General features: G+C 49.0%; 1 protein-coding gene across 4 annotated transcripts in view; it reads right to left on the bottom strand.

The window, feature by feature from the left end:
- The window catches only part of DIS3L2 (DIS3 like 3'-5' exoribonuclease 2), a 160828-nt gene that overhangs the window by 15514 nt on the left and 122319 nt on the right, over nt 1–22995 (bottom strand). For all 4 annotated transcript variants that reach the window (XM_072344181.1, XM_072344183.1, XM_072344182.1 and 1 more), the window contains one exon: nt 12020–12099. In XM_072344181.1, coding sequence (XP_072200282.1) covers nt 12020–12099 — 80 coding nt within the window. The remainder of the gene's footprint in view (nt 1–12019; nt 12100–22995) is intronic.

The raw sequence follows: 22995 nt of genomic DNA, 5'->3' as shown, positions 1-22995 counted from the left end.
GTGATGAAGAAGAGCCCTTGCAATGCCACCTTCCTGGCAGAAACCACAGTCCAACAGCACAGATCAACCTTCTGAAATAAAACCTACCATCACCAAAAAGCAGACACACGGATCTGTCAGCACGTTTGTGCTGCTGAAACCAACGGATCTCAGCACTGGATCACGATAAGACTTGCAACACAGACATCTTGCAGAGCCTTGGCAGTGTCTTTTAATCCTTGGAAAAGGAGCACTTCAGGCATCGATTCTTGCCTTTGCATCGAGTGTTGCAAAGCCAAAACAACAAGCTCTTTTGGAGCATGGGGCATATCCTAAGATGCCCCAGAGCCTTCTTGTCCTACAGACATTGAATAGTAATCTCCACATGACAAAACAGAAATAAAGCCATATATCCCAATGTCTTGGCAAGCCTCCAGTCCAGGCCTGACAGATACCTGGCCCTGAGCGCTGCTTCTCTCCAGCAGCTTAACCCTTGGATGAACAGAGTACATGTTTAATAGGAAACGCAATGTTAAATCTGCTTTTTGTTCCTACACCGCCATCCTGCATTGGGGGGCAATGCCCTCCTCTTCCTCAGTGCCTGGATCTGATGCTCCACATTGAGAAACCACCATGGAAAGTCACCTGCAGAGACCCTGCTATTGGAAGTGCAACAGTGGCTCCAGCCCTGGCCTCGCATGTCCTCAGTACTACAGATGGAGTGACTCAGGCTCCCGTGGTGGCTGGATCCCAACCAGCCATATTCCTTCCTGGCAGCCCAGCTCAGCCTTCATAGGACTGCCCAGCATTCCAATGGGAATGACTTTGGCCACCAGCTCTATCCACTTGGCCAACCATTTGCAAATCTGAGTAGTGCCAACCTGCAATGCCCATGTGTATGGAATGCACTGCATCCTCCAACATCAGATCGAACAGCGAGGTCCCTTATCATTCCCAAGTTCTGAAAATACTGTGGGATGGGAGAAAAACAAGGGTGCACAATGCCTGCTGCCTCCCAGCAGGTCCCTGATGTTCTGGTCACACAGGTGCAAACACACTAAGATCTGGGGAAACCAAACACAGTGCCATGTCCTTTCTGAAGTCTGACACCAAAAGATGCCCAACTCTCCATCAAGAGCTGTTCAATAACTGAGTGCGTCCCTCTGCCACAGAGGTGTCACTGACCCTAATTTGGCCTGAACTCGCTCCATAACACACCAAGATACGTTTCATACTGCAAGGAAGCTGTTCAGAAGTGATGCACAAACAGGCTGAAGGTCAAAGCATGGGAAATGCAGCTCATGGTACGTGCAGCCCAGGCACACCGTGCCCTCTGTGAGAGCCACTCTCCCATTGTTATTTAACATCCTGTGAGTTTCGGCCAGCAATGCAGTCTCCCATCCGCGCCCCGAACTGGCCTGGGAATGGCTGGGAAGAAGAAAGGGAGCTTGAAATGAACTGTGGAAAGATTTAAGTGCTCTCACTGCTGCTTTCCAATACAATTTTCCACTTGGGGCAAGGGAAGGGAAGGAGGAGAGCCTGACAGCAGTTTAGAGCCAGTCACAGTTGTGACAGGTTCTTCTTTTCCATTTCCAACCAGCTCACAGACAGGAGGAGGACTTTAACCTCCATTAACTATCACTGCCTTATTCCAGCCCAGGGTTTCAGAGAAGCAACGGTGAACTCTTAAGACCAAGCAGGTTTTGCCTCAAATTGTGCTATTCAGTTGAATGCAGTACAACTCCATCATTCATAAAAGAGCCAGCACAACTCTCCCTGCTGCAACCCTGCAGCTGAGAGCCACTGCACATCAGTACTGCCAGAGAAGAGGATTTCACAAACAACTCTTTGCACTCTAGGCTGAGAACAGGTTAACACCCATTTAGCAGACATCTCTGTCGTACATCCAGAATGGGGCTTGACAGGAACACGTCCCTCCTGCTTGCTCTTACCAGGGACTGCTACTGTGACGCTACCACCACGTGGAGTTTATTGTGCTTATCAGCACTGATCATTGCATCTGCAGCTTAAAAACGTGAATGCACTGTTTAGGGAGATAAGAGCAGCCTGCATGCATTCAGCCCTGATGCAATTGGGTCCAAACTGTAAAATACTGCTGTGTGTTTTCTCCCACTATTGGGCTCCAGTACAAACCATCAAAGATCACTATAAAAAAAATCAGCTGTAGCCAAGATGTGCCTGCACAGGCACTCATAGTGTGCCCCAGCTCAGCCACTCTGTGCTCCTGGACTCAGTGCCCACTGAGTGTGTGCCTTGCTGCCGGTGGGGCTGAGCCATCCCCCCCCCAGCTGATCTCTGGCCTCTGCTGTTAACGCTCATGCTTGGTGGTGATGACATGGGCTGAAGATATAGATGTGCAGTGATATGAACAGATTGTGCCAGGATGCTGGGATTCATGCAGCTCAGCGTTCAGCTCTGAGTCACACAGGATCCAGCCCCAGGGAGCAATGACTGCTGCACAACTGCTCTGGAGCTGCAATGAAAGGATAGGAGTTCTGGGCTTCCTGCATGTGGATGCTCACTGGTGCAGAGGCTCAGGATCCACCCCCTGCTCCCCAACCACAAATAACTCAGAGAGGAGGAAATCCCCCAACCACAACTGCTCTGAGAACCAGGTGTGCAGCACTAACCAGTTGCCCCACACACTACTCTAGGTTGGAAAGGTAAAAAATAAAGACAAGCGCACTCCTTGACTTTCATTCTCTTTCTGCTGACAGTCTCCCTTTAATCCTACATCCCACACTTCAGGTGTTAATGGGAACCTTGATGCATTTCAGAGGAAATGTATGCAGACAGAAGATAGATGCCTCGGTCTGAAGCCCTGCTCCCAGATTCCACATCAAGTGCCAGATTTGTTTATATCCATATGATATAAAAGCAATCAACCACCACCAAAAGGAGATGTTTCAATATCTGCACAGCCTTCACGCAGAACAGACATTAGGTTTGCTTTTACGATGCAGAATAATGTAATGGATTCCTTCCACAAGTTCCCAAATGCTGTTATTAAGTATTGCTTCTCTAATAAAATATGCTGCAACATACAGCAGTACATGATGTGGCATTTACACGAGTCCTTTCTCTATATAGGACTTGCTGGCTTTTAAACAAATCTGTCTCTTCCATACACTACAAAAGCACAAGATGAGTAATTATGTTCTCTGCTTAATAATGTTTTTGCACTGGCCAATTTAACAGCTAATCTCCACAAACCTCTGAGATAGTCCCCCAGCCGCTACATTTGCATGTTGTAATCAAGTCTCACTATTAAATCATACTTTGCAACAATAGCTGAGCTGTCAAGTACAGGCAGTGGCACTGTGCAGATGAAAGCCCTGGATGAGCACCTACAAAGCAATGTCCCTCTGCCACCCCTTTGCACTTCTAGGAGCTCAGGGATAGCTGCACCCACCATGGATCCTGGGACAAGCATCCCTTGGCTCTGCTTTCCAGAGTAGCCAGGCAGCTCGTATGTTGCTTGTCCTGTTCACCCTTCCAGATGCACATCCCTAAAGGGACCAACAGACACAAGCTGAGCCCAATACCATGCTCCTCCTCTTGTGTATTTGCTAAAGCAATGTATCTCTTCTCTCTTTTCCCATGACCTCTGTTGTGTCTTGACTGGGGCAAGGACTGCACACAGCTGAGTGACCCAAGAATATCAATCAGGCTGGATGGGGCTCTGAGTACCCAATGGAGCTGTAGGTGCCCCTGCTCACTGCAGGGCAGTTGGACCAAACGGCCTCTAAAGGTCCCCTCCAACTCAAACAGGTCTATGATTCCATGGCTTTGTAGCTGCACCAGGAGGCAATTCCTACAGCAGGCATCACTGCACTGCTGCCAAGAAGTGGTTCTTACTCTGAACCAAACTCTGTGTCTCTGCACTCCCTGCAACAAGCAAATAACAGAGACCTTGCTGAGATCTGCCTTTTGCAGTGGCTATTCCACAGGGCACAATGTTCAGCACAGAGATGCAGCCTGGCCATATCAATGTCTTAATGATACTTCCTACGCATTAGTACAGCATTTATTTCCATCTTGCCCCACACTTCCCATTTATCTACCATGTGATAGTAACATGGAGATAGAGGAAAAGGGAGAATTTCTGGCTGGCGCTGGCTCACCCTGCACAGACAGATCAATGCAGATCCCATCTGTCTCACTAATTGCTGGGAGTTGGGGCTGACCCCAGGCTGGCTGAGCCAGGTGTGGAGGAGCAGCCTGCTGCACTGCCCTGCACACACAGGGGATGCCACACAACAGAGCATTTCCAGGGAGGGCAAAGGTGGAAAAGCAGACACCTCGGTCCATAATGGTACTGCTCATTTAAGAGCGCTTCTGCTCATCAGCCCCATTTTAGGTGAAGCAGGTGAAGGACACAAAACTTGAGATGTTTGAAGCTGATTTGAAGAATTCAGAACTATTTCCCACTACAATTAATGGAAACAATAATGCAAAGTATGCTCCAACCCTCAAGAAGGTTCCTTCCAAGCAAGATCTTCCCATTATCTTGAAAGGAAGTTGTGACCAAATCCTCTTACATTGCTGTGAACACCTCCAGCAGTACAGGTAAAACCAGGTAACAAACCCATTAGTCTCTGGACTGACTAACACACGACAAACTGAAAGAGGTGAAAGTACTAAGCTGTAACGAGAACCCCATTTAGGGTGACCGTGATAACCTGAGGAAATGAGCACACAAAAACACAGCGGTGATACAAAGCTCCTTTTTTCAAAGCAGAAGCAGGGAACAGAGGGAACAGAGTCCATCCTCACATTGATTTAGCTGCACTGAACTTTGAAAAAAATACATACAGTTGAAAAAGCAGCAGGACCCAGAGCAAAGCATGGCAGCTATGGAGAAAGGAAAACCACTCACCCTTGCTGCCCAGGAGCTGATAAGGAGAAGTGCTTCCTCTCTCGCCCTCTGATTTCCAAGAACATCTCTCAGAAGAGCACTCTTCTCCTTGAGAGTGGGAGAACTCCCTGGTGTTCTCTTGGGATGCTTCACCCAGTGGCTAATCCCTCCTGCCTTTCAAATGTCTGCTTTGTTCCTAGATAGAGCACTTCAGCCATGAGCTCTTTGAGAGCAAACAACCCCACCTGGCTAACGATCCACCTGGTTACTCCAACTTACACAGCTGATCCCAGGAGGAGCAGGAGTACTTTGTGCTGAACACACTGCCCAGGTCTTGCCCATGGCAAACCCAAAGCTCAAACAGCAGGCAGCAGCATGAAGGCATCTCTGAGCAGAGCCTTTTTTGGCACTGCCAGCACAGCATGTGCTCTGGGTCCCTAGCATCCCCTTTGTTGTCTTTGGTCTTCCTCAACAAGCTTTTCACTGCTTGGTTGTACCTAGAGCACATCCTAACAAAGTGATGGAAAGCACACACCCTTGCTTGCTGGTCCCAGTGCTCCCAGCTTGTACTGTCATGGAGAGAAGCGGACAAGACAACCAGAGAAGTCACTGCAACACAACTGTACATTCAAGGATGTGGAGAAAAAGCTGAAACAAGGGCTCCTTTTCCATATCTGATATGAAAAACTATGCCTAGAAATCCCACTGGGAGAGGGATGGTTAGGGGTCTGATGATTCTAAGCACAGGGTCTTCCTGGACACAAAGTCAATCCAACTTGGTTTCTAGGTAAAAGTGAGAGAGACTTCATCTAGAAACATAGCACAGCTGGGCTCGGAGGAGACTTTAGGGATCATCCAGTTCAAAACCTCTGACAGGGGCAGGGTTGCCACCCACTCAATTAGGCTGCCCAGAGCTCCATCTAACTTGCCCTTGAACACGTGGAAGGAGGATTGTTTGCTCTTCCCCACGTCAAACCTGCACCCCATGTACCTAAAGGCTAATCAGAGAGTTGTGTGAATCAGCGCTACTGAAAACATCCAGACCCACAGGTTAACAATCCTAACTCAGATATAACTCAGTGCCTTGGGCATTACGCAGACATATATAGGCCAGGGAAATGATGCTGAAATGCTACTGAGGGCTTCCAAACATACTGTTAAGAGAATAGATATGTAAATAGATCTCCAGGGATGACACATGGAGACAGCATCTCTGACTCAGTTACAATTGCAGCTGATTTTCCCACCTATTTGACTGCCACTGAACACCCAGGTATTCAGCACTGATGAGGAGGTTTAACAGCTCCTCACCTAGTGCAAACACTAAAATATGCCAAACAACAACCTCCTGATTCAAATATAGGAAAACAGGGCTCACATACCCCTCTGGAGAGTGACTGACCTGTATTCCATGGGGTTTTAGAAAGAGATCTGCTCTTGCACATGGGATTTGTGTATGACATAAAGGAAAGCCTCAAATTTTCATCTGCAAGGAGTCAGATTATCAAATCCTATCGGCTCACAGCGGGGAAGGGCAGGTTTCCTTGGCCACCTTTTCCATTGGCAGCCCCCACACGACAGTGGCACTCCAAGGAGCTGACAGTTACTATTTCTACAGCAGTGGAGGACTGGCAACCTGTTATTAAAGTAGCTGGGTGGCAGAAGGAGGAGGAGGCAGGTCTGTGTTGAGAAAAGCAGATGAGCAGTACCCTGGGCAAAGCCCTTAGTAAGAACCCTTCTTCTCACCTGGAAATGGGGTCCCTTCTACAAGAAAGAACAACTCCATGCTGCTCAAGGTCTCAGGTGGCAAAGGCTATTTTGCAGTGTACATCCCAATAGACTTTGTGATTTTCTGAACATCGAGTCCCTGTCTTAAGGCACAAAGGATTACGTATCTTTTGGAGTTATAAAGGTCAACATGCAGACTTAGCACCTACACTGAAACCACGCCAAACCAGGAGGACTGGTTTATCTCCACATTTGGTGACAGTTCACCTGCACTGCTTGGCCAACTCCAATGCTCACTCTTTGGCAGGTGAAGGACATGCATCACCCGTAGACTCGGATAAAGTTTAGCACCAAAAAGTCAAACGAAAGACAAGATATGGTATCAAAAGAAAAACTCCAAACTCCATCCTGCTTCGTCAACTCTGTGATACTGCTCTCATGGCCTGGCTTGCCCTGTGCTTTCAGTCCTGTTCTCATCCACACAGAGAGCCCTTCCACCAGATCTTGGTAGTGCTCTGAGCCCAAGGGAGGCTGATGTAGCCTCAAACCCAGGGGCTGCTTACAACCAAAGTGTTACTCTTCCTTCTGAGCAAAGAAAATGCAAGCTTTATTAGCCCAACAGCTTTCAATGCCCTCCAACTACACCTCAACCCTACTATTGTACTAATTGATTTTATTTTTGATCTGAAATCTAAACAAGGCATTTTATAAGCTTCAGGTGAACAACCACTATTGGATGGCACTCAACTAAGCTGAGATGTCAAGGGACCACACGTATATGGATTTCTCCCACGAAATCCATGCCTGCAACACAAAGACAAACAAGAGAAGATGGCACCTTCAGCAACTGCCCTGAGCCATGCAGATCAGAGCAGGCAGGGTATGTATTTGCTGATCACTAACCAGAAAATTAGATACTATCAGGTACCTCAAGGCAAAGGCCTCAAGCTGCAAAAGGAGAGGTTCAGGTTGGGAATTAAGAAAAAAAAGCTTCTCAAAAGAGGTGGTGCACTGGTACAGGCTGCCTGTGGAGGTGGTGGAGTCACCAACCCTGCTGGTGTTCAAGAGCCATGGAGATGTGGCACTGAGGGATGTGGTCAGTGGGCACGGTGGGGGTGGAGTTGGTGACCTTAGAAATCTTTTCCAATCTTAAGGATTTTCTGATTCTTTTACCCCAAGACAAGCAGTGCTGCCTTGCAGGAATGCACAAAACAACCACGTAATAAGGTAGCTCTTTGCACAAAGAAGCCTCAGTTCCTCAAAACAGATAAAAGACCCCAAAACATACAGTGGAGAGCCTTCCAGCACACTCCAAAGCCACCATTTCCATGCTGAAGTCTGAGCTGAGCTGTACACCTTTGAAAACAAAGGAGTCACGCTGCGTCAGCTGGTTTAGATATTTTGCTCTTATCACTCCCAGTGAACAGCCCTCCCAGAAAACAGGAAGAAACCCAAAGAAATTCTGCTTTGCTGCAAAAATCAAACAACCAAAACCTCCACCCAAGAGCCTGTTTACACCAAGTCTGCTGCAGCCCAGAGTGGTAGCAATAAATGGAGTGAGCTAATGTGCAAATGACAAATAACCCATTCCAACAATTCAAGCATAATTATAGGCTGGCTCTCCTGATGCAACGTTGGGTACATCACTGCAGATATTATATTCACCTTATGAAAAGCTCACACAAAGGAGTTTGGTTGCTAACCCAAACAACATTATATATCACTAACCTGTCAGCAGCAGGAGTGCATGCACCCTGGCATTTGAAGTCCTGGTGTTTTGAGCGATAATCCAATGTACCAGGCATCATTGATCTCCATATAAAAGGGGGCACCACTTTTCCTTTCAACTGGAGCTATTTTTCACTCTTCATCTTGAAGAGCTGTGTGGTGCTGCCCGCAAGTGGCTACAGCACACAGCAGATCTACCTGTAACACCCTGCATCCATGGAGAGCAGAAATGATCCAGACTCCAATGCTGCTGTTGTGAGAGGTCTTTAAGTGCTTCCGTGCGAGATGCTGCTCCTCCGGGTTTAGAAACTGCTCCAAAAAGAACGTGAAAGCCCACGCTGCAAATTCATGATCCTGACACAAAAAACAGCTGCAGCAAGGAGTTAGAATGGAACTCGTTGGCACACTGCAAGCTGGTGTATCAGCCACAACAGCACAAGATGATGACCTGAGAAACAGAGCAGTACCTGGAGGCCAAGGGAGAAGGGGAGCTGTGCTAGAGGAGAGCCAGCTGGGGACAAGGCAGCACTCCAGCACCTGCAAAAACAGCATATGCAAGAATCTTGCCTGGAATTTACAGCTCTTTGCTGTGTGGGATGGTGGGGACCATGAACAAATCCTCATCTGAGAATGGGGGCAGTAATAAAAGTCCTTGGGGGAAGACCAATGCATCTGAAAGGTCAGGTTTGCTGTGGGCAGGTGAGTAGAGCTGGGGAGCATCTGGATGGTGACACTGAATGCAGAGGACAGGATCTTTCATTTCTTGGATGCAGCCAGAAGAACTCCAGGGGACATCCCAAGATGGCTTCAGTTTCTCCTGTACTTGGGCTGAAAGAAGACTTCCATAATTACCCACAACCTTTTCAGCTTCATCCCTTCTGCTGCCTGGCAGATTGCAAGTGTAGGAGCAGTGCTTGGGTACCAGGCACTTCTTCAGCACAGCTGGCATTGTATTCCTGAGTTGGGGACCAGCGGGTCTGCACATCAAAAGATGTGATTCATGAGTCATGGTGGATATGAATGGCCTTGCTGGCCTATATTGCCTGTCACGGTTCTGCCACTGGATCCTGCACAGGGAAATGCAGCTTGGAAGGAGCAGCCCAAGCACCAGATATGCTGCAGTGACACTGTAGGAAGGCTGGCAAGGCTCTCTTTTCCTGAATGTGACTGTGCTGGGCCAATGTAAGGCTGACAATATGCTCCAGTTCAGAATGTCACCGTGCACACATCATCGGGCTGTCCCCAGGTCACAGCTGGGGACTGTCTTCCTAGAGCAGCCAGGTACAGCAGCCTGTCCTCTGCACACTATACTGACTGATCTCTGTTATGGAGAATTTAAGTACCACGGCTTAAAAATGAGAAGGTAGACGGCTTTCATCTGTGTGAGGTCAAGCAATTTCCTCTGGGGCCTCAATTTCCTTGAGCCAGGAAGGCTCAAGGAGCTGGCAGCCAAAGGGAGGGAAGTGTCTGGGTTTGAGCAGAAACGAGGCAAGAAGTGATGTCCCTGGTCCCCCAATCATGGCTGCAGTGACAGCTTGTCTCCTCCAAGCACAGCACCTTGAGCTCTTCTGGGACTATTAAGTGCCATTAGATAGCAATAAACCATAGCAGAAGACCAAGGGCTGACCAGCTGGATGCTCAGCACTGTTTCTGCTCTCAGTCCAATGTCCTCAAAGACCAAAAGTTCCCCCAAACCTGGAACCTACACAGAGCTCTGCAGAAGGAGGTGCAGAGCTCCGTGCCCTGAGTGGTGCTGGGGAGGATGCACCACTGATCCCAGACTCCCCCAAGTACCCATTTCCCATTAAGCCCTGAGCCAACCAGCACTGCTGGAGCACTACAGGCAGACAGGGAGCAAAAAGCTGCCAGAAGCAGGCATAAATTCCTTGGTACGGTTTTATCATCTTAAAGAGAACAAACTCCAATTGATTGCCCTTGTAGGAGCCTGCATGGTACTTGCACTGCTAGCTTAAGCAATAGAAATTTTAATTGCTCTGGTAATTACACTTGCAGCAGGCTCAGCCCTTTGTTCTGCCAGTGGAGGCCAGCATATGCTGTGCTCCGGTGGCCCCGTCTGGCTGCAGCCTGGAACAGCATTTGCCACCTGGAGGGAAGGGATGCATGGAGCCCCACCAGGCAGAGATGCACAGCATCTCACCAGCATTTCTTCTCTGGGCTGCACACAGCTCCAAAGCATGGTGTGGACAGCAATACACAGCTGTAACACAGACCTCCATGCTCCACTCCATCAGACAAGTGGGCCCAGGGCATGGGGTGGAGGGGGTGAGTGCATGCCCAAACCCTGCTGGGCTCTCCCTGCGAATGGCTGTCCTCCTCCCCAGCCCCTGCTCAAGCCAGCTGTAAAATATAGAGCAGAGGGCCTCATGAGGAGATGTCACTGTAGCTTGGATTTGTCAGATGCGCACAGGTCTGGGTTTGTTTGCAATTCCACTCCTCCTGCCTGCACTGTGTTTCATAAATGCACAATCCTGGCTGGCATTGCTCTGGGTGCCTCAGCTCTCATGGTTGCCAGAAATGCAGGTCACAGCCATACATCTCTAACAGCAACAGCTGCCAACATGCTGCAGTGACTTTGTCTCCTGTTGGACGGCTCACAGCTAAAAGCAATGTTTGCAACAGCACTGCTATTGGCCTCAGCACTTGCACCAAACAGCTCCACTCCCATCCCAGGAGTTTCTTCCAACAATGGCACACAGAGGAGGGTCAGAGCAGAAAACAAGGCTGCTGATTCTGGAGATACATCCCCACAATTAGAAACATGGGATCTACACACATCTGTAACAAAACCCAACAGGGCTGAGGGTCTTCCTCACTGCCCATTGTGCGCCGCTGCCTTTTAAACAGGAATTTCTCAGCTAAGAAAGGGGTAGGTGCTGTTTGCAGATTTATTTCTTCCTTGTCAGGGCTGCTCCTCTCAGCCTTTCAAAGCAGATCTAATTACAGGGTGTTGCGCTCATTGACAATTTCACATACCTTGCTATTTTAGGCCAACCTTCAATAACTGGCAAGCAGCAGAGCTCTAAGGGTGGAGGTAACAGGCTATGGATTTATGACACACTGGTATTCATGCAAAGCAACCCAACACGAACACAGAAATATCCTCAACTGTGCTGCTGCCATCAATTTGATAATGAGAATGCGATTTGAAATAAAAACATCTCGGGTGCCAATTCACTAGGCAGCTAGCAAAACTAGGCAGGGCACCTAGAAATGGAGGACTGTGCTCCAAAACTCGAGTATCAGAAGGGACTTCATAAAAACAGATGACATGGCTGCATTTGGGCTGTGGTACCTACAACCGAAAGGCCATTTAGTGAAGCTTGAGCAGAGAGAACGGGGTGCTGCAGCTCTGTGGGCAGAGGAGATGCTTACCCCCAGCCCACCCTCCCACACAGAAGACTGGGATGTCAGCTGTAAACAGCCCAGCACAGAGCCTGGCTGAGTGCCACAGTACCCAAGGGTTGGTCTTTCAGGGAGCTACGGAACAAAAGGGCTGCAGGGCCTTGTGCATGTTTAAAGGAGCTGGTTTTGCAGTTGTTGTTCCCAGGTTCAGGTCAAGTCTGAAGCCTGCTTCAATCCACTTTTAAGTGGCACAAGCAGCTGTGCTCCCTGTGCCAGACACAGGGCAGTTTCCCCTGGGTGTACCTTCCCCTACCTGCTGTGTGCAGCGCCCATGGGACTTACTTGTTGCTGTCCCGGTACTGATAGATATAGCAGCCTTGAGGCATCCCACTCTCCTGGTCCAAGGTAAATGAGAGCTTCAGCTGCAGAGAGGGGGTGGGGGGAGATGAGAAGGGAGAGACAAAAAAGAAAGCAACGTTTTAGGCTGTGTTCTCAGTCATCACAGCAACTCCAAGCAGCTCACCGAGCCTGACACGCAAACACCGTGGCCTGGAACATAGCACGGGGTTCCAAACCTCAGGGAAAAGTCACATGCGTTGCAGAAAGGCTCTCGCTTTTTCCACCCTTTGTTACTATAAAGTGTTTGTGGTTGTTCTGCAATGCATGGGTCAGAGCAGCTCACCCCTCCAAACCCACCCACACACACCGCCCTTCACCAAAGCGATTGCGGTTCCCCTCAGACACCAAAGAGAGGAGCGCTCGCTGCAGTTCCCACGAGCCTTTCTCTGAAAGCCTTCCCGGCTCCATCCCATTCCCCCGGCACGTTAGAGCAGAGGAGAAACCGCAGAAGGAAAGGTGACAGATTTTTCCTTCTGCTCGGAGTTATTAAAGAGCTGTTAGGAGGGTTTGCAGTTTGGATCGGTGTCCGGCAGGAGGCTGCGATGGGACCTGGAAGCTGCTTTCCTTGCGGCTCCAAGGAGGCACTCGGCGAGGGCTGGCGGCTTGCAGACACTGCTCTGCTCCATTTATTTAAGGGGGAAAAGCTAATCCTCTTTCAAAGTGCAGTTCTGAAAGGAGACTTTATTTCTGATGAAAATGTCTCCGGTGATTTGATATGCCAAACAGCCCCAACAAAGGGCTGAGCTGAGCCCCTTGTACCCCAGGGGATAACTGGGGGTGCCATGTGGGTGCCCCAAAGGCAGCTCTGTGCTCTGCAGGAGGGCTGCAGCCCCTCACCAGGATCAGGTGGGAGGGGACACATCCTTCAGAGGGGGTTGCAGAGAACAGCAGGACAAGGGGTTTAAGTTGTGCCAGGTTCAGGTTGGATTTGTGATGCACTGGCACTGGTGCCCAGGGAGGTGGGGGAGTCACCAGCCCTGGAGGTGTTCAAGAACCGTGGAGATGTGGCTCTGAGGGACGTGGTCAGTGGGCACGGTGGGGATGGGTTGGGGTTGGACTTGGTGATCATTCAAGACTTGAAATGGGCCTGGAAGGCCACAGTGAAGGCTGAGATGTTGGTAATGCTGAGCCTGACCTCACTGAGCAGGGAGAGGAGGAAAGTGGTGCTGAGCCACTCCATTTGATCACACTCTCTCCTCTGGGCACTAAGGAAATTGCTAACTCGAACTGATGGCCTATTCAGGAGTAAATAGTGAATAAAAGCATCTTTCTCCCATAGGCTGTTAAGAAACTTCATGTGCTGAATCACCGCACAGAGCACCAATATTCCCTTCCCTACAGAGGAGCAGTCTTACACTGTGTTCTCGTTGACCCAAATAAAACCGAATACCATGAAATCATGGAAAACTTCACCATGTTGGACACCGAGTCCAGAACCAGGAGCAACACTGAGGTCAAACCCAACCAATCTCCTGTGACTTCCACACACCAACCTTGTAAGCCCTTCTGAAACACTCTCCTACAGCAGCGTGCAGCACACGTGTCTGTGCTCAAGACAGAGGTATTGCAATTCACACTGCTGTCCAGATGGCAACCTGCACATGGCTGTTCCCAACTGCACCTGCTCTGTGAGCTCTGACCTGCTGCAGACCAGAATATCACTCAGACCCACCTCTGAGAGCAGGAGGAGCTGAGAACTCCCCAAAGCCATTTTCCCAGGTTGGGTTATCCTAAGCTTTCCTGCTGGGATATCAGAAAGGATTGCTGAGCCAAGAGGGACAGTGGTTATCACAGCCCCACACGCCCTGCACTGTGAGGGGAGGGACCACATTGCAGGGAAGAAAAACAAAAGAAAGTGCAAAATTGGGTATGTGTGGCTATGGCTGCTTGTAACAATAGCTCTGATAGGGGCACAGAAGATGGCTCGAACCTCCCCCATTGCCAGCTCTCAGCTCAGCGGCCTTTGGGCTTGCACCTCTGGTTACAGCTCACCTGGGCTCTGTAGCACTGCTCTGTGTGAGGGGTGAATCCAGGGCATGGGAAGGAAGGAAAAGGGTTGGGAGGGAAACCGGCTGTGTTTGGACAGGCTGCAGGGGACAACTATTCAGGTAGGGCTGGGTGACTTTTCAACTGTCTGGGGGGGCCCTTCCCACAGATCCTGCCTACCCAAAAAGCAAAGATGACAGCTCCCTGAGATACCATGTTTGCAACTTTCTGTTATTTTAACCCTTCTTTCTCTGGCTCTGATATTCCAGACAAACAAAACACACCGTGCTGCTGGGCAGGCTCAGCCATCTCTGCTTGCCCAAAGTGCCATGAAAGCCCATGTTATGGGGACTGTACTGATACGCTGCTGCTGCTCCCTGGTCCCAACTTCTCCAGCAGCTGCCCTTTCCTTTTGTCTTCATCCACTAAGCACAAAACATCTGCTTCCTTCTGAATTAAAGGTTGCTGGGGATAGGAGAGATGTCAGCAGCCCAACAACCACTTTATCATCCCTCCTATCTGACTTCTGCTACAGCAATGTCACGAGACATCCCAAGCCTCCCAGGTACACGCAGACCTACAAAGCAAACAGGCTTCTGCAATACTCCCTCTGGCACAGCTCTAACTCTGAACCAACTTGACAACATTGCTCCAGCACCGCATGCTGCTTTGAAGCTCCTTTTTTGTGTTCCTCATCAGAATGCAAAGAGTTGCCACAAAGCCAGCAAACAAATATCCAGACAAAGCAAAGGCCACTGCTCTTCAAAATACAGGACTGTGTGTCTGCAGGGGCAGCGGGGGGGCTGGTTTCCTACAGAAATGAAAGTGCAGGGTGACCCTGTCACAAGGAAGGATCATCAGCTCAAGTGATCTTCAGCATTAAACATATGAGATCATTTCATCTTACAAGACACTGCTGGGCTTCACAGGGAGAGGAGGGGGAGATTTCCCAGCACTGAGCCGTGCGATTTGGCTTGCACTGCCCTCTTCAGTAGCACAGCCCCAAAGCTCACATGCTAATAAAGATCCCTTTCCACTTCAATAGCTTTGCACATAAAGAAACGCTCGGTGCCGTGCGTGCATGAACTCAATGGGAAAGGGAGCTGGAACACAGCCATGCTGCAAACAGAGCACTGCCTACCAGGAGAGCCCCATCAATAATTGAGATGTCAGAGGCACAGGGAGGTGCATGGATAAGAGCTGTCAAAAGGAGTAATTGGGATCTGTGCATGTACAGTGATGGATAGGCTCGCTCGCTGCCAGACGCAATTGCAGTACACCCAAACAGAAGAATCACAGAACCATTAAGGTTGGAAAAAACCTCTAACATCATCTAGTCCAGGAGTCCACCTACCACCAGTATCACCCACTAAACCACGTCCTCAAGTACCACAATTACTCTTTCCTTACACACCTACAAGGACGGTGATTTCACTGCTTCCCTGGGCAATTTACACAGCTGGGCTTTGATGGGCTCTCCCTAGTAGAGGAGAACACTGCACACACGGTACCCAGCAGAGGTGGGTTCATGATCTGGCCACTGGTGGATGGAGGAAGAGAATGTACATGGCTGACCCCTGGTTACGTTGGATGGCACATAACAGAAGCTGGAGCTGAAGGCAATGCCACCTTCCTGAGGGATGATGTCATGGACCTCCAGGCTTGTCTGGTGCAGCAAAAGCAAATCTTAGGCCTGCAGCAATTAGGGGCCCAGTCATATGACAAAGCCTGGTAACTCCAACAAGGAGAGAGCACAAGGAGGTGAGAAACCTTCTGGCTGCTAAAACACCGCCAGTACTGATATTGACTCAACTGGGCAAATTCTACATGCCCCTTGAGTAAATGGTTTGGCTTGAATCCTCTTTTGGCTCTGAGCACCAAACCTCTGTCATTAGACACAAAGTTTTCCCTACACATGCACTGGTTCAGAGAGGTATTATCAGTTCAGCTGAGCAACCAGGTCAAGAGTTTCAGACGTCCCAAATTTGGGTCAATGTAAGAGCATGCTTCTTCCAGTCTCAGTTATGTTGTTCAAGGTAATTCCACCAGTGTAGTGGTATTCAAGCAGAAAGAGGTCACTCACAGCAAGAAGGAGAAGCAGAACATGAGCTTGCATGACAAAACCTAGGGAACTGGATCTAAAGATTAGCTTGAAAGCAGCCTCCTAAAGGACGGGGGGACCCTGCTACCTGTGACGCTCATTCAATTTCAATCCCACCTGCATGGCCAAAAAGACTGGTAACAGCTCCCATGTAGAACGAAGCTTTCCTTCTCTAGCAAGCTCTAGAAAGCTTTTTAAGAATAAACTTAGTCATCAAGCAGGTTTTTATGCCCCTCCCAAACTTTGGTTTTGACCCACACACACACACACACAAAAAAGCCCTGAAGTCCTGACACTCACTTTTAAAACCACAAAAAACGAGCCGTGCTCCAGTAACGTAATCACAGAGTTTTCTGGCACCCCGTCCCTTAAAAATACATCCATCTGCCTGCACACAGGCCATCAAACTCAATCTTGTTCACAATGGATTTCCCAATTCCTGCGTGCTGGAAGGGCTGCAGCGTTGCTGGCTGTGCCGACTGGATGAGCCCTTACAGAAGCACAGCCTGCAAACCTCACAGCTGTGTTTTCACTTAAAGAAGCTGTTCTTGAGTCCAAAGCACTTCTTCCAGAGAGCTTTTCTATTTGTGCTGCAGTTCAGAATTGTTGGAGAAAGACCCTGCATAGAAGCTGCACTTCTTCCTGGTTGCCCCTTTCTTCAGAAGAGAATGCAGTAAGGACAGGATGGAGTAACAACAGAGAGAGGAAAAGTCCTGCAGTAGAAAAAGAGGAAAGGTGTGGAAGCTTGTTGCCAGCAAAACTAATTGCCTGTTGCACAGGGTTGGGGTGGTCCTTCTATTTGGCTTTGCAGACAGAAAATGTCTGGCCAACCTCAACACCTGGTCATGCGACTGCTGCTGCTACTGGTTGGAAGTCCCAAACTGGTCCCATCTCATGGTGACAGTAGCGTGTTTGATAGAAATTCAGCCCAGGCTGATGTTATGGACTGTTTTTGAGTGGTTCTATGTGGAGCCAGAAGTTGGACTTGATGCTTATGGGTCCCTTCCAACTTGGGACATTCTACCATTCTACATTGCTTCCCTTCCACCAGACAGAAGAGGGCAGAACAACAACTGGGTGTTAAACAGACAACACAGCAAAGGGAGTCTTATTTGGTGGAATGGGAACTCCATCCAACTGTGCTTTCCAGTCTCATGGTCCCCCGAGCAGACAGGTTCTCTCTCACTTGCTTCACAACAACACACCACCTTGGGCTTATTCATTCTGCACCACCCAAGCAGCACATCTCTGTCATGCCTTTTCCCCCTCATGACATTAGCCAGAATGCTATCCCTGTAATAAGCTGTAAGGCTCATGCATGGGGTTTTAATGTCAACCCAAAACCCAACCTAGTCTATTCTAGTCTATGAAAAGGAGCTGAAACTTGTTGGGGCATTACTTCTGGCCTGAATCCCACTGCCCTTTTCTATTTTACAATCCCACTGTTCCACTCACGTTGTCATTCCTCTGCTACTGCCTGCAATTCACCCAAGAACAATTTAAAATACACAAAAAGCCAGTGAATCCTTAGCAAACAGGAAAACAGAAGATAGCAGCTTTCCTGCTTTTATCCCATTCACCTCCCTGATGAGAGGCTCTCAGCCTGGGACCTATAGCCACTATAAATTATTACTAAATAATTCCTCGAGCTGCAGCAGGGCTTCCTCTCCAAAACCCTACCCTGGGACACAGCAAGGATCCTAGGGTCTTCCCATCATGGGATCAGAACAACCAATTCATGCTCCCTAGCATATAGAAGGGCTGCTCCACGGTCTCATGACCACATATCCTTTGCTACACATCATCAGGTAATACAGCAAAACCAGAGAGAAGCATGGCATCTACCGGATCCTCTGCAAAGAGATGCAGATGTGGTCATCAGAACAGCAAGCTGGCATCGTACCCTTGGCTTCTGTTTCACAGCTGCAACTGACAGCTGAGGATCCTTTCTGGGAAGACAAGGCAGGACACCACTTCTGCCACTTGGCAAAAATATAAACTTCCAATGAGTTCATTTTTAAGCATTCACACTTGCCTGCATTGGAAGTTCAGAACATAGAAAACTGAACCAGATTTATTGAGAAAGAAAAGTTAAACGCTTCTGCTCGGTTCCTTTCTAATTTATAAACTGGATGATTCATTCTTTAGATGCATGATTAGGAAACCACAGGGCTAAAGTAAAGATTATACAATTGCAAAGAGTTTACGTTGGTAGATTAAAAATATCTTCTTCAGTAACCAACGAATTCTGACACAGCACCGTACGCTCTAGTCCACTAGGGAACTGTCAGTGAACTTGAAGTACTTGCTACACATACATCAATTTGAAATAAAAGCAAAACATCCCTAGGAAATGCCGCATAAAAAAATAGCAACACCAACAACATTTGTGCCAAATTTCACTGCTGGGCTGTTTCACGTTACTCCCAACCTCCCCTTAAAGCACTCCTGGCTCCTGCTGATCTCCCAGTGCTTCTCCCAGCCCTTCTGATGCTCTACAAACAACAAAAGACAACTTGACTTTGCTGAGTGAAGAATGTCTCGTTCACAAGCTGGGCTTTGCCAGCCTTAATAGAGAGGAGTTTGGGGGCTACAGAAAGCTCTTGTATTTTGAAGACTGATGCTGACTTCCTGGCTGTACTCAGACAGAAGGGAAGAGGTAGGTACCACCCAGCCCAACTGGTCAACTCTTCCCTATGTGAGCCATGGAAATTCACTTGGAAAAGTGGGAATTTGAGAGAGAAGAATGACCAAGAGTAAGAGGCTTGACTGCCATCAGGAATGTGAAAGAAGCCTACAGTCTGCTAGGGAGGTGATATCAATCATTCTCTAAGCCACGTATGTGTCGTTTTGGTCTGATGAAGAAAAGCACAACCTGACCAGAACAGCATCACTACGGCATTTCTGTCCCAGAAGATGATATGAATGTGAGATCCTGAAAAACTCAAGGAAAGCGGTCAGTGTTTTCTCTGTTTGCTTTAGAAGAAAAGTGACACAACTGAGTGGAAAACCTCCCTAACCCCACTGCTCGGTATGCTGTTACTGCAGGCAGCCCGTCATTATCCCCAGCTGCACTGTTTCATCCACCTGACAATCGTCTCTGAAAACAGGTCTCAATTTACTGGCCCTAAGCTCAAGCAGCCTGCAGCTTTTCTTTAGGTTTAGCACTGCTAGCTTGGGAGAGCATGAAGTCAGGAGAGAACAGCATTGAAGAAGGGAGCAGCTCTAAAAGCAGCAGCCGATCTGGACGCTGACTGATATGAAGCTCTGCTGAAGAACACAACACTATGAGTGAAACATGGCATGTGGCTTCTTTCGTGGGAAACAACAAGAAAGCCAGCTACACTAAAAGCTCCAGATCAAAGAAAGGAAATATACGCATTCAACAAGGAGCAACAGGACAGACTGCCCACCACAAAATGCCTGATCTATGCTGGTTTCCAAGGGCTGCTGCAACCTGAGTGACGCAGGCAGGAGAATGGGACACGGCATTGCCTTCATGTGGCTCAGGCCACATGGAAACAAGGTAAGAGCTGTGGGTGCAGATGTCTCTGGGCACATGGCAGGAGAAGTGATTCCACATCTCTTACTGTGCCTGACTCTACAGCTCAACTTTTTTTTCCCATTGGGTAATGCTGATGCACAGTTTGCAAATCAGCCCTGGTGTTTTGGATCCTCCTGTAGCATGCCCAGTCTTTGTCATTGCTGCTGGGAGGATACAAGGAGCTGAGGGCAGACTGAACACAGCAAATCCTATTTTCTTAAGTTTGTTATTGCTCACTGCTTCCCCTGCTAAGCCCCTAATGGAGCTGTGGGAAGCCAGGAGCACAGATTAATTCAGTGCCCAGGTACTATCTCATGCCTGGAGGGATTTCCGTAGAGCTGCATGGGAAGACAGACAAAAGCTTGTAATACCCTCCATACAAGAGATAAACTCATTAAAATATGAACAGCCCCTGTGCCGAGATGATAAGGGCTCCACCGGGTAACAAGAGAGATCACAACACTATTTCTGGGCTTAGTTATTTTTGCAAGCCGTTAAACTGGAGCTGGGATTGGGAAGATGCAGAACACCTGGATCACATCATGTGGATAAGCTGGATGTTAGGAAAACCTTCTTCCCAGGAAGAGTGGTGGTGCACTGGCACAGGCTGCCCAGGGAGGCGGGGGAGTCACCGTCCCTGCAGGTGTTCAAGAACTGTAGAGATGTGGCACAGGGGGATGTGGTCAGTGGGGACGGTTTGGTGTTTGGACTTGGTGATCTTAGAGGTCTTTTCCAACTTCAATGATTCAATGATTTCAGCTGAAAAGCCATGCTGTTCTTCCTCATCCTTCAAGGTGCTGCTGTGAAATACCTGGCAGCCCCAAAGCCCAGCCCCAATCTTGCTGCTCTGAGCTCTCTCAGCAGGAGATTCCAAGCTTTTCAAGGACATCCCTGCCCCTTCCATGGCCGATGAGAGCAGGCTGCCGCTGGGCTCCCCCAGGAACGGGCTGGCTGTGGCTCGCTGGAATTCCTCTGGCAGTGACCTGCTCCCGCTCACTCTTTCCTAGGGACCTCACAGCTCCTCTGTCACAGCCTGCGAAAAGACGGAAGTGGAGATGGATGGAGGCCAGGTGACTTGTCCTAACCAGGTGCCAAGAGCCCGTTGGCGGCTGGGTGGGCACCCTGCCCTCCCGCTTCCCTTGCAGCAGCTCCGGCTCCGGTCCAGCGGAGAAGCGAGTCCTGCGTGCACACGCTTCGGAAAGGGCTCTGGCAAGGTTTGCTCTGAAAAGGTGCGGTATAAAATGTAAAGTGGTGTTGTACAGCCAAGTCGACGTCAGAGCCTGCGACGTTGCTGTCGATTGCTGGGGGCAAATCAGTGGTCTTTTTCCAGCGCTAGCGCGCAGCAGGCTGTTTATAACCCTCCATTCCGCACTGTTATTTAACATATGTAAGGGGCCTGACATGGTTTATGTTCAGTAGTTGTGGTTTCCAGGCAGGATTGCATTTCTTCAAGATGAAGATACATAATATTTTTAAACTATTTTTAAAACCGGTCACAAATCTGCAATCTTTTACGTCATTCCTCTTTCCTCCTATCAAACCTAAACCATAACACATGGTCGCAGGAGATCAGCAAATCGGCGCGTGCGAGCTCAGCTGCAAGAAACCCTGCATGCTAACACAGAGGAAAGCTCAAAGCTGCAATTCAGTCAGATCGGTACGAGCCATGTTTAAGGTTTCAAAGACATCCGGGATGTATTCCGCTGTTTGGAGTTGTGGGTACCAGCGCGCTGCAGGCGGGGAAGGAGAATCTAAGAACTGAGCCGCACCATGAGCTATTTATTCAACAATCTGCCTCGGCAAGTGTAAGAAAACGAAAAGGCTTCCTGCCTCTGGGAGTCCAGCACAGCAGCAACCTGATCATGTATCATCCTAAAATCTCATCACTGCCTTCCCCTGCCAGGGCTGAGCCCGTCCGCTCCTAAAGCGAGTCACAAGACAACTGGATCTCTCGTCCCAGTTTTTAACCTATACCTCCACGCTGCAGCGTCAACTGGGGCAGGGAAAAGCTTTAGAAATCATCCTGCAAGCGCCGCTCCCTAGAAACGTCTGGCTTCTGTGAACCATGTCGGCTCTCACAGAGCTCTATTCTCTCCCTTGTGCAGCAGTTTTGCATAAATCAGACTTTCCAGTTTCCCAGCGTGATGGACTCGTGGCTTTGCTGGGTTAATCTTGTCCAGTTCAGTGCTGGAATTGGAGTTGTCCATACCAAAGCAGTAAGTTCTAAAGGCAGAAACCAACACCATATTTTACAGAGACAGTAAAGTTCGCAAAAATTAGTTAGTTATTCCAACAATATTAAAAGGAGAAGCACAACTTTCTCAGTCGTTTTTCCATTCGCATTGTTTTGCTTTGTTCTTATTTAAACCCTTGAGCCCAATCCGTAATGTCTCTATGGAAAAGATGGAGGAAGAAGAGGGCAGGGATAAGGGCCAGCCTCCGGAGCGCCCACCACGCCACTCGCTCTCTGCAGAGCTTACTGGGTTTGTTGCTGGGATGCTTTTTTAAAATAGATTCTGGAAGTAAATAAAAATATCTGCAGGAGTCTGTATTGGCTTGTGAAGGAGCCCCAGACAATGCACAAAGAGCCAGTAAATTCTAAGAGTGTAGAACAGGAGAAGGGATTAAGCCTGGTGATTAAATTAGGTGACGCATGAATACGTTCCAATGCACAACATCACTCAAGCACTGGACAAAACATACGGCAACAATGGAAAGCACTGCCCACGAGGTCACCTTTAATATGATTAGCCATGGACGCCCGGAATGAGCTCTCCAAGTACCAGCGTGCTAACCCTGAAAGCCTTTGAGGCTCTGAGCCCTGTGCCGACGGCTGCTGTGTGCTAAGCCATGAGCCCAAGGCCATTGAAAGGGGACAAAACCCAGGAGCCCGGTGGGAGGGGAATGCGCTGAGAGCGGCTTTGTTCCCATCCTGCACGGCACCAGTGGGAGCCATCCCCAGGGTGCCTGTGTGACAGCTGGGTCACCTCGTGGGCTCCCCTGTTCCGCTTGGACTTTTCAACTCGGCTGGCCCACATTCACCGGCACGGCTCGCCTCTTTGAAGAGGGAGAAAGCGCCTCATCCATCACTGACACCAAGGGAGTTAATTCACTTCTTTACAACTGGAAAGGCTTTTGCTGCGAGCAGGAGGGAGCGCAGGAAGAGTAATGAAATCCAAAAGGGAGCCAAATGATGCTTTCCTCTGAGAGAAGCCAGCGCTGGCAGCACTCGCTGCTGGCACGGCCGGCGGTGGGTGAAAGGAGACTCTTTTGTGGTATGCCATTAGC

The sequence above is a fragment of the Excalfactoria chinensis genome, chromosome 9 (assembly GCF_039878825.1).
Source record: "Excalfactoria chinensis isolate bCotChi1 chromosome 9, bCotChi1.hap2, whole genome shotgun sequence".
In the NCBI taxonomy this organism is placed as follows: Eukaryota; Metazoa; Chordata; class Aves; order Galliformes; family Phasianidae; genus Excalfactoria; species Excalfactoria chinensis.
The sequence above is the reverse complement of the archived record's forward strand: the minus strand, read 5'-3'. Positions and strand labels throughout refer to the sequence as shown.